General features: G+C 41.1%; 1 protein-coding gene across 1 annotated transcript in view; it reads right to left on the minus strand.

The window, feature by feature from the left end:
• The window catches only part of LOC103371113 (1-phosphatidylinositol 4,5-bisphosphate phosphodiesterase beta-1-like), a 56,368-nt gene that overhangs the window by 19,414 nt on the left and 22,067 nt on the right, over positions 1-14,887 (minus strand). Inside the window, exons 7-10 of the mRNA XM_008300339.1 lie at positions 10,968-11,114; positions 9,594-9,751; positions 3,362-3,444; positions 3,013-3,097 (exon numbers count right to left, since the gene is read on the minus strand). Coding sequence (XP_008298561.1) covers positions 3,013-3,097; positions 3,362-3,444; positions 9,594-9,751; positions 10,968-11,114 — 473 coding nt within the window. The remainder of the gene's footprint in view (positions 1-3,012; positions 3,098-3,361; positions 3,445-9,593; positions 9,752-10,967; positions 11,115-14,887) is intronic.

Below are 14,887 nucleotides of genomic sequence, written 5' to 3' on the forward strand. Positions count from 1 at the left end.
GAGGCAACAGTGCTACCAACTGCACCACCTTGCAGCCCATGGAAACATTTCAGAAAAACATCGCCAGTTTCTTTTGTTAATGTTTAACAAATTCTGCTTATTTAAAAGCTGTAATTATTATGTAAATTGTATGTCTGCATTTTACAACAAACTTAAAGGCTCCCTTTGGTAAAGATCCAGTTTTTTATCATGTTAACATGTCATTATGCCGTTTTTTTACAAGTTAAAAGACGTATTACGAGCAAAATAAGTAGTAAACACTATCGCTGAGCATTTCCACCTCGTAAGTGTCTTAACAACACAGATTCAGACTTTAAGGGTAACAAACTTAAGAAACCAATCCTGTCAACTTGCACGATGAATCAACATTTTAATGAATTTCAGCAATTTCTTTTGTTTTTGGAATGAGCCAAATGTTCTTAGCTTAGTTGGTAAAAATAAGATTTTAAAAAAAAAAAAAACCATCGCCGGTCTTTTTTGTTCAGACTTTGGTGGAGTGGAGATGCAGGAGGAGCTCATGTTCCTAAGAAAACTCTAATCCTCTTTAGTCTCACCCAAGGCTGAGCTGGAGCCAATCTAGCTGTATTACCCCATCTGCCCCTGCCCCCTATGGACTTATGGCGCTGATATCCCATTCGATACGCTGTATACACAGCTGTCTGAGTGCCAGAGGGGAGTGGTTGTCATTGCGCTCACCTTTCCCAGTTATTACATGCTCAGTGGTAGAATTCTCATTCCTCAATGACACTTTCTCTTTCTGTCTCCCTCTAAGTTCTCCATTGGTGACCGTATCCTCATATCTCCCCTCTTCTCCTTCCCTCTGCCACTCCATTCAAAAAGGCTTCTCCCTGATAATACTTCAATGTCAAATCCAGTCAGAAGGCTGTAATTCTCAGCGGGCTGTGTCTTTGGCAGGCAGCGGTGCTGGAGGAGCTCCCTGCATGTGTGAGATAATGCTGCATCCGACTGCTGGGAACTTCAGTGTCGCACCAACGGGGACGACGGCGTCCCCGGTGAATAACGCGAGATGGAAAAAGTGGAACGTTAAAGCAACATACATGTGCGGGATTGTCTGCTGTGTACATGTGCGCACCGGAGGAGTTTGTGCGACAAGTGTGGACACATTTGTCTCACGTAAGTGCCTGCGTCATTACACACAAAGACGCCTTTGGGGGGGGGAGGAAGAAAGGAAGAAAAAAAAAAAAAACAGAGAGTTTGGCCACAAAGGGACAATGCAAGCTTTTGACTGGTAGCCATGGCAACAGAGGGAAGGCAGATAAAGGGCTGCCAAGGAAAAGCCACGTTTAGATTACAGCGTAAAACATTTCCATTTAATCTTAAACGGCTGTCGTTCGCAGTCTCTGCCGCGATAACGGAGAGGTGATGCAGAGGAATAAGAAATGATTGTGGGATGAGTCATTACAAGTTGGCAAGGAAATAGTAACAGGTATGTGTTGGCGCGAGGCGGCGGAGAGGAGAGGCGACAACACGCTTAGCCGAGTGCTAAAGGGCAAGTCGATACGTTGCTGTATGAGGGGGAGAAAGAGAGACAGAGAGAAGAAAAAAGTGGTGTTTTGAAATGAATGAATGACGACGCAGACGGGTGACAAATTAAAGGAAAAACCTGAACCCTTCGCTCCGACAGTGATGGGATCTGGTGGGTATGTTATGCTGTGTGGGGGGGCATTGTGTTGGCATGGCATTTGTCTCCTGAGAGCCGAGGGTCACTGCAAATCAATACAAAGTTGTTCACCTTTAGCCTATGAGGAAGCATTTCTACAACGTTCCCAACCATAGGATACAAGGGGTCACTGGATAGTTTAAATAAAAAGGATGTGAATCATATGCTATGGCTATGGAGATTCTGGACCAGCGTGTTCATCCAGACAACAAATGATGGAATGCCTCTTGCAAGAATGTGTTAAAGGAGTATTAAAGCTGTTCTTGTGTTGGTCCAACACCTTATTAAGACACACTATACTGGGTTGTACTTTAATTTGTCAACCTGTCTGTATATGTGTGTGAGTGAGTGTACTAGAAGTTGCATTATTTGTACGTCCACCCATCAGCCACAACATTAAAATCACCTGAGTAATATTGTGTAGGTTGCTCTCCTGCAGCCAAAATTAGGTCTAACCACTGGGGACGTCCTGTGGTATCTGAAACCAAGAGTGGATCCTTTGGGACTTGTGCTTCATTGGATGTTATCGGGGAAGTCTGGTGGTTGGATCAACACCTTAGGTTCTTTTACATTTTTCTTTAGTTGTTTCTAAGCAGTTTTTGCAGTCTTGCTTCGGTGGTCAAAACCCAAGATTTCCCAGCAGAACTGTGAGCTGTATATGAAAATGGGCAAAACCTCCATTAAGGTTTTTCCTAAAGAGCAGTTTTGAAGCTCAGTATGGTGGCTCTGGCCGTCACCAACTTGGCAGTGCCTGACTCCAGCTAACTCTTGGTTTATCCAAAAGTGAACGAGGTGGAGGTGAGGCGGATCACATGGACTGTCCTTTGACAGCAGCAGCCACGCCGCAAATTATACGTAACTTTAAGCCTTGATACATTTTAAATGGGGTACTTGTATTCAGATTCACCCCCTGTGGAGTTGTCATGAGCGAGGACATTAGCTATAAAGACCAAAACTGCTTTTTCCGCCAGGCTGCAAACATGTTTACTTCTGCTGTGAAGTTGGACATTTCAACACGGGGGTCTATGGGGGTTGACTCACTTTTGGAGGCAGCCTCAAGTGGACAGTCGAGGAACTGCAAGTGTTTCATATCACTGCTGCTTGAGTAGAACATTGGACTGTAACAGGACAAACACTTCTACACACTTCACCTGTCACTGGTTCTAATGTTGCGGCTGATGAGTGTAAGAGTTAATATGCAGCAGTGTTCAAGTACCCTTCTTTAGTGCACTGGTCATATCCTCTGAGTCCCTCACTGCCGGCCATGTCGGACATAGAAACAGACAGTGTGAATGTGAGCATAAAAACGTGTGGTGTGCGTCTGTACTCACAGGATATTTCTCCAGAGGTTCTGTCAGTAATGCGTCTCCAAATATTGACCGGCAGTACTCTGCCATCTTAGCCTGCTGCTTCGGCCTGAGGGTCGCAACACAAAGACACACAATCAGGATTTCTCTACTAAATATCAATATACTTTGTATGTGTGTTACCCGTCATAATCCCTTTAGAGCCGTTAAAGACAGAACAACTAATCAGATCCTTCTCCCCAGCTCTCTAGATGTTTATAAAAACAAACTGGCTGATTAGTGGTATTGACTGGCTCGCTGATGGGAAAAAAGCTCATCAGTCAGGTCAACAACGATCATCCTCCTCTGAGTTTAAAATGATGCGCCGACTTACGAGTCCACGTGGTTCTCAAAAGACAGGATGACGGGGAAAGGTGACGTCTTGAAGGCACACTCTGCGATAGCCTCGATCACCTCCTAAATAAACAAAGAAAGACAGAAAACATTCAATAATACAGGTAAAAATTACATAGAATAGAATAATAAAATACTGTTATTGCTATCAAGAATAACGTAAAAAAACATTAAAATATTTGTTGGTTTGTGCAGTTGAGTCTCAAAATACCCTTTTGAATACCAGACGGATTCCATATCTATCTTCAGTGTTATGACTCCCTATCATTCCTAAAATACCTGAGAGCCTCGGTCAAAGAAACCGGCCAATCTGTTAAAATGAGGAACTGCAAGAGAAGGAAATCGCACAAGAACTGATGCTTTGGGGCCAAGTAGAAACCAAATTTCTGAAAATTTGATGATAGTTGGTTTCTAAGGTAGCAAAGTTACCGTGAGAGCTGCAGCTGTCATGGGTAATCAAGGGTGGGTTTTTTTTTTTGGTGGGATTTAGTAAATGCAGGTGGAGCAACAGGTCTGCTGCAACTTGTGAAGGAAAAAAAAAACACCTAAAAAGTTGTGTTAGACAGTTTGACATCTTTCTAATATCAGCAACACTGGAAGGAACGAAGCAAAACAAGACAGGAAGTAATACAATGACTAACAAGGACTATTGGCTATTGTGGGGTTGCTCAAGTATCACATTTTTGTGCATGTAAACAGCATATTTACATTTATCTATTTATAACATACATATCCAAATGTGAATCTATCATGCCCACATCTGTACATGTAAATGTGTACATAGTCTTTATCATATCTGTACTTTTAGCCATATTGTACTTTTATAATTCTTGTCTTGCTTCCATCGAGTTAACATGTAAAATTCCCCATTGAGGAATCAATGAAGTTCATCTTATCCTGATTTTAGAAACCTAAATAAGCCCAAATCCCGGTTTAGAAAATCCCAGCTACCAAAGAAACCTGGATACTGTTGCCTGTATACTTGTCATACCACTGTAGATGTCACCAGAATCGATACTTTGGTTCCACGTTGACACCAAAAGTCTAAAACTTAGTTACTGTTCTACAGTAACTAAGATATAGAAAGTACAGCAGCTATTCCACAGAATAACGACAGCAAAAATATCTAGTGTTCGACGACCACAAACACACTAAAGACGTTGTATTTAGGACGAACACAGGAAACACTTCACAAACGATGAGGAAAACATCCAGACCTGTACACAGAATTCAAGTGGGGAGACTCGCTTTATATTTATTACAACATGTTTCCTCAATGTTCACACCTTGAAATGACACTTCTGTGAACCGTGACGGCTGCATTTGTCGCGGCAAACCTCCACACAAACGTAGGAATTGCTCACAACGGGAATTGGGTGAAGCTTGCCTCAGAAAATACGACAAAAAACTCACATAAAAGTCCCCTCGAGGAAACTGGACGGGTGAGTTTCATAACAACGTATTGTTTGTTTGAAATGCTTGAAGCTACATTCCAGTGCTTATTTTTTGGTCATGGTAATATTTTTGACATATTTATTGCAGCTGGGTTTGTTTTTTTTTTTTAGTTTCTTGCATTCTTGTGTCACATATCAGGCAGCTGAGCACTGCAGCAGAACACTTCTGCCATTATACAGAAATTTAATTTCATTTTTGACACAGTAATGTTTTAAATTATGGTACTGCCTTTTTTTTTTATTATGTGGATCCCAACTTTTCAAATAATGAGTTGGAATCCATCTTTTTTTAATGCTCTAATGAAGAATTGTAGACTATCAGTGGTATCAGTACCAACTACCAGACTTCTGGCGTCTCCAATAGCATCAATCATAACAATTTAAACACTTACTGAATTCTATTGTTGTCTTTTGAGCCAACAAATGCTGCAGCAACGGTCTTTGTGTCTTTCTAAACAGCAGTATTGTCCTGAAACTGTGCTAGGAGTCAATAATGTGGAAGAAAATCCCATAAAGCGGGTCACAAATGAGCTTTTTTTCCCCCTTTTTCTCAGCCGTTCCACTTATTTCAGCGCACGTCTGTTTGCGGAAATGAGAGCTGAGCGATGGGATGGCGTCGCCGCTCATCTCTGTGAAGACAGTTCAACATCTGATATCAGATTTCTAAGCCGCTGATTGACTCAATTACAGAATCATTAACAACAGTGTCAGCTCGGCTAATGCCTTCATTTCCATTTGCTCCATCTCCTTCAATAAAAATCTTGGTGTGTAACTCAACCCTCTCCGTGCGTAGCTCTCTTTCACAACTCTTCTCTTTTCGGATTTCACTCTCAGACTAATTCCATTAGGCTCCTTCTTCTTCTTCTACTTCTGTTACTCTTATTACATCTAAATTTCCTCCATCAATCAATTCACCCATCTCTTCCTTCTTCTTTTCTCCTGACACCCACTCTGCCCTTAGATTTCCGTGCCCTCCTCCTCCAATAAAAGCATTTCTTTTTTCTCTCTCGTTTTGTCTTCTTATCTTCTGAGACTTCAATTAATCGCCCCTCAGCGCTTCTCTTTAGGGCTATTCAGTGCGTCCCTGTCCCTTACGATTTGCCATCTGCTGCATGCGTGCCCCACTTTTGGTTTTTCTCACGTCTCCTCCAGCTCTGCTTTTCCTCATACTTTTATCTTTATCTATATTTGCCTGCTTCCCTGCCTGCGTGTTTCAGTCCCTGCTTCATATACTGATAGTGCAGTTAGAACAGCAAAGATTCTCATGAATTCACGGGATGCAAATTAATGCATTTAATGTGCATTCAGTAAATAATTGTTTTTTGCTGATGCTGATTTTATTGTTTGTAGTTCAGTCCACTATTGCCTTGCAGGATTTCATATTGCCAACTAAGCGTGAGGAAAAATGCACGCATGTAATCCAGTGAACTGTTATCTCCCTGATAACAGCTACAGTGGCCTAATCCCAACCTCCAGCCTGAAGCCTAAACACTAAACCCTCAGAGACTTAACTGACGTCACGGCTGTAGTGTTTGAGTTCGTGAGGGCTTGAAATGGTGCAAAAAGGAGGAAAAGGACTCGCTATCATGACAGCGCATGTTGCTTAGAAACCACACATCGCTATTAAAGAAAAAAAAGTGAATTTCTATTCATGTTTTATAAGCAGGTTGATCAGCCGCTCAACTGATCCCTACGTGTTTTTGATATGACAGAGTTCAGACATTTCAGCAAATTACCAAAAGTCAGAAAAGAAATGAACAGCTGTAAATCCTAAATTTGACTAAAAATACAAAGATGTGCAACGGCCAGACGCTGTCACTTACAGAATATCTGGAGTGCTTTGTTTGTTTTCCTGTTTAACAGCATTCTCACATATCGCTGCAGTTCTATAGATATTAACACAATGACCTCATGCTATTACACAGGTTTTATGGACCTGTGTGGTTCTGTTTGGCAGCGATTGCTCAAATTTAAGATGAAAAAGTCGGGTTTTCTCTGTTGATCTCTTGTATTTTTGTTCTGAATGTCTTTAAAAAGACTTTCCACTTTTGCATTTTCTGGTTGCAGTTCATATTTGAATTCCAAAGATGCTTAAGTACGTGTTCAAATCTTTCTGTGGATTTCTTAGCTGCAACATTAATGCTTGGTTACTGCATAGACCGTATATATAAAAGTAGATACGATTATTCAAATAACTACATAAAAGTGAAGCCAACATAGAACCTGCATTCTTTCCAACAGCCAGCAGGGGGAGCCTCCTCTGTTAGCAAAAATAAGTCAGATTACAACAGTTCTGATTCCTTTTCCTTCAGTAATAGCAATATTATTGATTATAGATCGTGCCTTTCATTATGAGAGCTTTAATTCATGCAACAGTAGCGTTGTGTTGCACTGTTCTGCTGTTTTGTTGAATTTCAGGGGCTAAATCTAAAGCCAATACAGAACAGCATAAAACCTGCATTAATTCTAACAGCCAGCAGGGGGCGATGCCTCCGGTTGCAAAAAGTAGTCTGATTGTATAGAAGTTTATGAGAAAATGAGCTGACTTCTGACTTGATTTGTTACCTGAGTAAACATTTTCCTAATGAGTTCATAGTCTCAGTTGCTTGTAAAAGGTCTCCTTTAATACAGCATGATGCTCATTTTGTGAATTAAGGTCCTATTTAGAGTAAAACAGACGATAAAGCAGGGTGTGTTTCAGGACTGGGCTACCTCATGAATCACAGGTCGCTACTGTATTGTGGACGTCCATATTCCAAACTTCAAAACAAGTCCACAAACCGGTGGCTAATGCTGTGGTTGCTATGTCTGTCTTTTATGTACAGTCTGAGCTTGTGTACATTTTATAAGAGGCGGGTCAACCACATGTATACATCACCAGTTTCACTATCAAGCCCTCAGGAAAGTCTGACGGTCTGTGGACTCACAGAAAGGGAATTAACAGTCACCATCAGCGTGCTCGTGCACCAAATAATTTGACAGTGGAACAGCCTTAAACCCTCACAAATGAATGCCTCAGAGTCCATGAGTCTGTGAGTGTGGTGATGGTTACGGGCTGATGTTTGTCTTCACACCTGTCAGAGCTGTGCTCAGTCACAGGAAACACAATGTGTTTGCTCAACATCAAACAGACATCTGCAAACAAGTCAGTGTTCACATTTGTTTTTTCTTTTTGCCAGCAAATCATTCTAAATTTTAGCGAAAAAGTAGCAGAAAAACAAGGAGCAGTTCCAGTTAACTGTTCTAACAAATGTCTGCAGCTCCTCAGCAAAATGAGCAAGTCCCCATTGTTGCCACTGCATTTCCAATTAGCGTTGAGTAACTTCTGTATTGAAATGAGCTTGTTTGACTTCACTGTAAACAAATACAGTCCTCTGTTGCATTTCCAACAAATCAGCTGCCGAGAAGTGTTTGTTGCTGTATTAAGGTGCAGTTGCTCTCACCACCACTAACCACAAGTGTCACCAAATCAGCTGAAATCTCACTGAAGGATTCTAAAGTAAAAGCATCACAGAACGATCCATCTACAACAGGAGGACCGTACTGAAGGCTAACGCATCGAAGCAGCTGACTGTTTCTCACGGACTGCTGAAGCTTATAGGGAATCCAGATGTTTTGGATTGTTGGGTGTTTCTGTCTTTGTGAAGCGCTATGAGATGACTTGTTGTAAATATGCGCTATACAAATAAAATTGAATTGAATTGAATTGACATAATTCGCTGTACAACTTTGTGCATTGGTGCAAAAGTGCTTGAATATTCAGATGCTCATATCACACTGATGGTTTACTCACATCAGACCTAAAACTGTGCATAAGCAGCAAAATTACATTTATCAAACAAACCCTAAAACCTTGCAGCAGGCTTGAAAGGTTGTCTTTAAAAAAAACGTGACATTTTGTCAGAAACACAAACTGTAATAACAGAAAAACAGATGAGGATTTTTAATGATCTGACAGGCCTCGAAGAAATCAGACGTGAAGTGCCGCTCCGCCGAGAAAATTAAGCAAATCCTAAAATCGTGATAATTCATTAAAATCATTTATTTATTCTGAAAATTTGCAGAAAACAAAAAATGCTGTGCTCCTCGGCGTGACCGCCACGCTGTGATTGACTCGGCTGATGAGATCAAAATTCAAAGACTTTTTAGCTGAACTGCAGAATGTGTTAACACAGAAGAGGCAGTAAGAGAAGAATTAAAAACGTAAATAGTTAAAAATCTACAGCACAGAGAGCCACCATCATTTTTACAGTTTGGGTATCGTCTGTCTGTAAAATGTGGTATATGTTGAGTCCAGTTTTTTTCTTCCATTTTTCAAAACAAATGATAAAAAAAAAAAAAAAAAAATCAAGTTTCCCATTTTCTTTTTTGTGATTTCTGGTATTTTAACTCGATGTGCAGGATTTTATATTACAATAAAAAGTAGGTGATAATGTGACAGGAGCACAACGGGGCTCAAAGGGTTAAATGCAGCCGAATCTTAAATCCTGAGTTTGAGCATTAAACCTTTCTTTTTCTTTTTAAACGGTGACACCAAGTAGCTGAACCACAGTATGTTGTTGACTCAACCCAATCAAAGCGTATTCGATGCCAGGGATGGATCATGTGCACAGAATGTGGCTTACATCAACTGTCAGCGGGGCATATTGACCCGAATCCTCCCCTCTGTGTCTATAGACCAAGACATTAAAGTGAATCTTTACAGGCCTCCCAACCCCCCGGCCCTGCACCGCCGCCACCCCGCCGCCCTCGTGTTACCTTGAAGGAGATTTCACTTGTCATGGTGAAGCCATGAGTGATGACGGGCTCTTCTTCGGTGGTGCGACCCTTCCAGCAGTCCAGTTCGATGCAGCGGCACCCGGACAGGAGGACCTGCTTGTACATCTCCACCGAAGAGTTGCCTGCGAGCTGACCGGCTGCAAAAAAAAACCAAAAAAACCACTGCTTCAGGTAACTGCAGCATTAATCCTAAAAGAAAGCACCACAGCGGCACGTCCTCCCACTTTACAGGAGCTCATTAACTGCATTAGTCGCTGAAGTAAAAACAATACAATTGTCGTTATCTGAAAAAAAGCCAAATCCCATCACCCTGTCACCATTAGCGAAGCAATTATGTCTTCACATTAGCGCTTTCGAGCCACAAGAGTGGAACCGTGTCAAAGTGAGAGGCAGATCTGTGTTCTCACTTCAGGTGGCATCATTAATTTCCTCCCTTTTTAAAAAAATAAATAAATAAAAAAATCCTCTCTGCTCTTACTCCTCCTTTCTGTGCTTTTGACTGACACCCTCACTGAATCCATTTACACTTCCTTCTCCAAATCAGTTGACGTGTTGTACACTGAAGGAAACATTGCTTTAATTTGCACCGGATCAATAGGATGAAATGTGTCAACATGAATGAGCAAGTTGCACACGCTGCAGTCGGCCCAGTCGCTTTATACGGATCAGTCCTATTAAGCTGTAAAAGGGACAGCGAAGCCTTTTACACTGGCGCCGTAATATTTGTCATTGTGAAAACAGGTGAAGAAAAAAACGCTGTTCGTGAGGAGAAAATCAAGCACCTCTTGTTTGTTTTCCTCATTTCTTCATTTCGCAGGCTATGAGGCTGGGGCTATTACAGAAATTCCATTTTTTCCATCGCTGGAGAAATCTGATCCACTTGAAAGATTGAATGCTCTCTGGCTCCCCCCCCAGAATAGATTTGAATAGATGAATTCTAATATCCACTGAAGAGAAAATGGCCTCTGTATTGTGCCTGCCATGCCGGGAACCAGTTACTGTGACTACCAGTCCAAAGAAATATTTAAATCATGAATATCAATGAATTGAGTCTCATGGCACGACTTGATTGGATAACCTCTAGAGAGGCGACGCAGGAAAAGGAGGCTGATATGCACCGGCGCATTTGATTGACTGACCTGTGTGAGCTACGAAGCCGAGCGTATTCACTTGTGCGACCATAATTGTGCCTTTAAATGAACGACTGATCTGTTCATTTGTAAAAGGATAAAGGATGCGTCTGTGCAATCAGCGGGGAGTTAAATCCACTTGAGTGCAGGAGCGTGCGAGGCACACGCACACAGCTACTAACTGTACATACAAAGCAGGGTTTTATTCTTTTTTTGTGCGTACCTGTGAGGTACGTGTTGTGTGAGGAGTTGATGAAGTAGTGGGAGAGGGGAAGGGTCATGTCTTCACTCTGGTCCAGCTTCTCAGGAGGGATGATGCTGTTTTCGTCCCCGTTCAGGTACCTGGCAAAGCCCTCCACCGAGATCTGACCTGCACGGACACAAACGGTCACAGCAATAAGTTTGAAAGCCTTTAATTTAATCGAGACACAACCTGAAACTACAAATCAAAGCTGTAATAAAATAAAATGAAATAAAATAAAACGGAATGGAATTAAAATAAATTTTTCCTTTTAACGTCACACATTTTTTTTGGCATATTGTTTTTGGGAAATACACAAATATGTTCAATAAAATTACAGAAACACACTCAATTCACATGTCTAATGTAAAATTACAAAAAACTGTCACTGTGACAAACCGTAAATTGTCTGTTTTTAAATTGTTCAACTTTAAAATTTTAACAATTTTAGCATAAAAAGACATTTGCAAACTTGATTTAATTTTACATTTTTTTAAAAACATTTTTTGTATTTAATAGATTATTTTGTTAAATTTAAGTTTAATACTGTGAATAAATGTAACTATTTAACAATTAGTGACAATTAAGCAAATAAGTGTTGACACATATATTTTTTATATATATATATTTATTTTTTTTATTATTCATTAAATATTAAAAAACTAAAGAAATACCTGTGATCTCATGCAAGCTTTTTATGTGATTTTTTCGTTGTTGTTTTGTTGATATTTTACCATTTTTTGTTGGGGTTTTTTGACCCAGCTGCCAGAATATTACCTTTTTATTTTTGCTTTTTTTTTAGTACAGTTGTTTTGTTTTTTGCTTTTTTTTGTACAGTGCATGATAAACATTGACTCCATTGCCTAAGAGGTCAATATAGTGCACATTTACAGGTGTCTAATTGTATTTTTGGAATAAACTGGAATATGTTTATCTGCTCTAATTTTCACAAACATACTATTTTTCCTCATACTGTACATTCTACAGCTCAGATGTAGCTCCTCCCTCTTTCTCCTGAGATTTATTTAAATCAAATTAAATGTATTAAAACTAACACGAAATGACGAGTGAGTAACCATACGAATCTTAACCAGCAGTATAAACAACGCGAGCACTGAATGACGTGTGTCATGTGTGCTATGGAGGTGTTGAATGTGCAAACACAAAACAAGTCGAGTCAGGTGAGACAGTGAACACATATGTTGGCTTTTTACAGCCTGGGGGCCTCAGGTGAGCTGCATTAGCTCACAACCCTCCCATGTCAGCCATTAGCCCACTCAGCCAGACTAAAGCCTTCCTCCCACTGGACTGTGCTACCTGGGGACCACATGCGATTTATAAATTACCTCCCCCACATCTGTGCACACTCACACTGGGTAAAACAAGTGTGTGTTTAACCTGAATTAACTGACATTATCTGTGATATTAATAGGCTGCCACATAATAACTGTTGAGTGTGTTTTGCTCTTCTGATGGGGTTCAGCTTTCTGTGGACAGTTCTCCAGGCTGCATAGTGACAGGAGCCTCCTGGATTTGCAAGAACACTCCAAACTTTCATTTATAATTGCCAATGCAGCCTCAATAATTCTCAAGCAGGAAAGAGTTGCAAAAACGTGCAATTTCACACAAACTCTGCGAAATACGGTGGGTAATTTGCAGTGGAAATTTGACTTTACACATTGCACACGTGGCAAATTTGCAAAGAACTAAGATCAGAGAGGAACACCACAATTATCACAAATTACTAAAGGTCACCAGGTCATAGCGGTGCAGTGGAAGTAGGGCTTATGAACAGCTTCAAGACACAAAAAGAGAAAAACAACAACAACAAAATCGAAGAAAGAAACCCACAAAGCAGAATATAGTCTTTTTAAGAATCCACGGAGCTCTACTGGCTTCCACTAAAAAACACATCAATAATCCACACAACTGCTCAGGTCGATGGGCTCCTTCACTATGATGCAGTTTGTTGCGACTCAGTTGCCGTAAACACTCGCCAGTGCACCAAAAGAGAATTAATCCACGGCTGGAAATAGTCCCCGACATACTCAAGATCAGCGCAGCAGACAGGATAAGGAAGTGATAAAGTACGGCCAGATGGACGAACATATTGTTGGGTTTGATCTTTTCGTAGGATTTGTTGACAACTTCAAACATACTGAGCGTGATGCGTGACATATGGCGGCGTATGCGCAAACGATTCCGAGGCTATTTTCTCTTTGCGGCGTCCAACATGATACACAAAAAGTTTGAGTGTTTGTGCTGAGTGCACACTCCGCAGGTGTATTCAGAAAAAGAGTGGTTGAATTACAAAAATGTGTATAATGACTGATTAATGCCACTTTCAGACTGCATTAGCGGTTGTATTTAGCAGGAATTCATTGTTTGGTAAAAGCTTTCGTGGCTAATCCTCAAAGCCTGTGCCTTAGTGTTTTAATTTCTCCCATTTTACTGTAGGTGTGAGCCTTGATTATTAAAAATTCATGCCTAAAAAGCCTCCTTTGTTCGCCAGGTAGATTAAAATATGAGTGCTTCTCCACATTCCAGTGCTCCAGCAGATTCAAGGAGCACCGCTTCTGTCTATAACAAGGCAATAGCGGGATCTGATGGAGCCGAGCCGCCCTTGAAGTTTCCTTGTTTTGATTGTTTGTCAGGGTCACTCATGTTAAGCTTTGCCTTTTCGCTGTCATCGCTGAGCTCATGTCCTCAGCGAACGTGCCCGGGAACGCGAATAACGCTGAATAAATAAGTAATAAGCAGCCGCACACCTCCAACCATGGAGACACAACATTATTATTGTTATTATTATTTCCACACACATCACACCTGCGTAGATTAAATTCTGAAAACATAAAGCGAGTGCTCTAAACCAAAACGCCTCCTCCTTCCCGCCTACGCACACACTCGCTTGGCGTCGCACTAAATATGCTAAGTGATGCAAGCTTGACGGGTGCAGCAGGTCCCTCCGGCCACTTTATGCTAATTAATGCGGTGCCGCCCTCTGCAGAGTTGCTGGACTAATTAACGCTGGCTGCTGTCTGTGACATCTGAGCTCAGTCACACTCAGCGTCTTACTCCCTGCTGACTGCCAGGACCTTCCTCTGCCAGGCTGAAGACTCACCTCTGTGAGACTCAAACGGAGACAAAGAGCTTCCCCGGCTCTCACGACATTTGTAGGTCAAACAGAGAGAAATGGTGTTAACATAGCTGGGATTACAGGAGTACCTGAGTGACACCCTACAGGTGTTATTGTAAAGGGGAAAGAGAAAGGCTGCATTCAAGTCAAACTAGAAACTGGTGCGCTGCAAGGAGACTGCAGTGGAAACGTAGTCTCGTTGAAAAGGTCCCACATTGTGCCCGTTTTCAGTAAGCTAATTAAAGTCTCACATGTTACCAGAATGGATCTTTTTTTCAATTTCTCAGCTCAAATACCACAAAGAGGGTTAATTTTACCATGACTGTGAAATTTCATGTTTAATCGTTTAATTTGATAATCATATGTAAAATATTAAATTGAATTAAAAGAAATATTATTATATATTTGAATTATTAGATATTATTCCTATTTTTAACAGTAATATTTCTTATTATTTTATATTGTAGACATTATTATCCATCCTTATATCCATCCATCCTTATATCCATCCATCATCCATCCACCCACCCATCCATCCATCCATCCATCCATCCATCCATCAATCCATCCATCCATCCACCCGCCCATCCACCCACCCGTCCATCCACCCATCCATCCACCCATCCACCCACCCATCCATCCATCCATCCATCCATCCATCCATCCATCCACTATACATCTCTTATTCCTCTGTAGGGTCGCAGGGGACTGGAGCCTATCCCCACCAACTCATGGCGAAGGCAGGGGACACCTTGGACAGGTTATA

This window comes from Stegastes partitus, unplaced genomic scaffold (genome assembly GCF_000690725.1).
Source record: "Stegastes partitus isolate 25-593 unplaced genomic scaffold, Stegastes_partitus-1.0.2 Scaffold1527, whole genome shotgun sequence".
NCBI classification, from domain to species: domain Eukaryota; kingdom Metazoa; phylum Chordata; class Actinopteri; family Pomacentridae; genus Stegastes; species Stegastes partitus.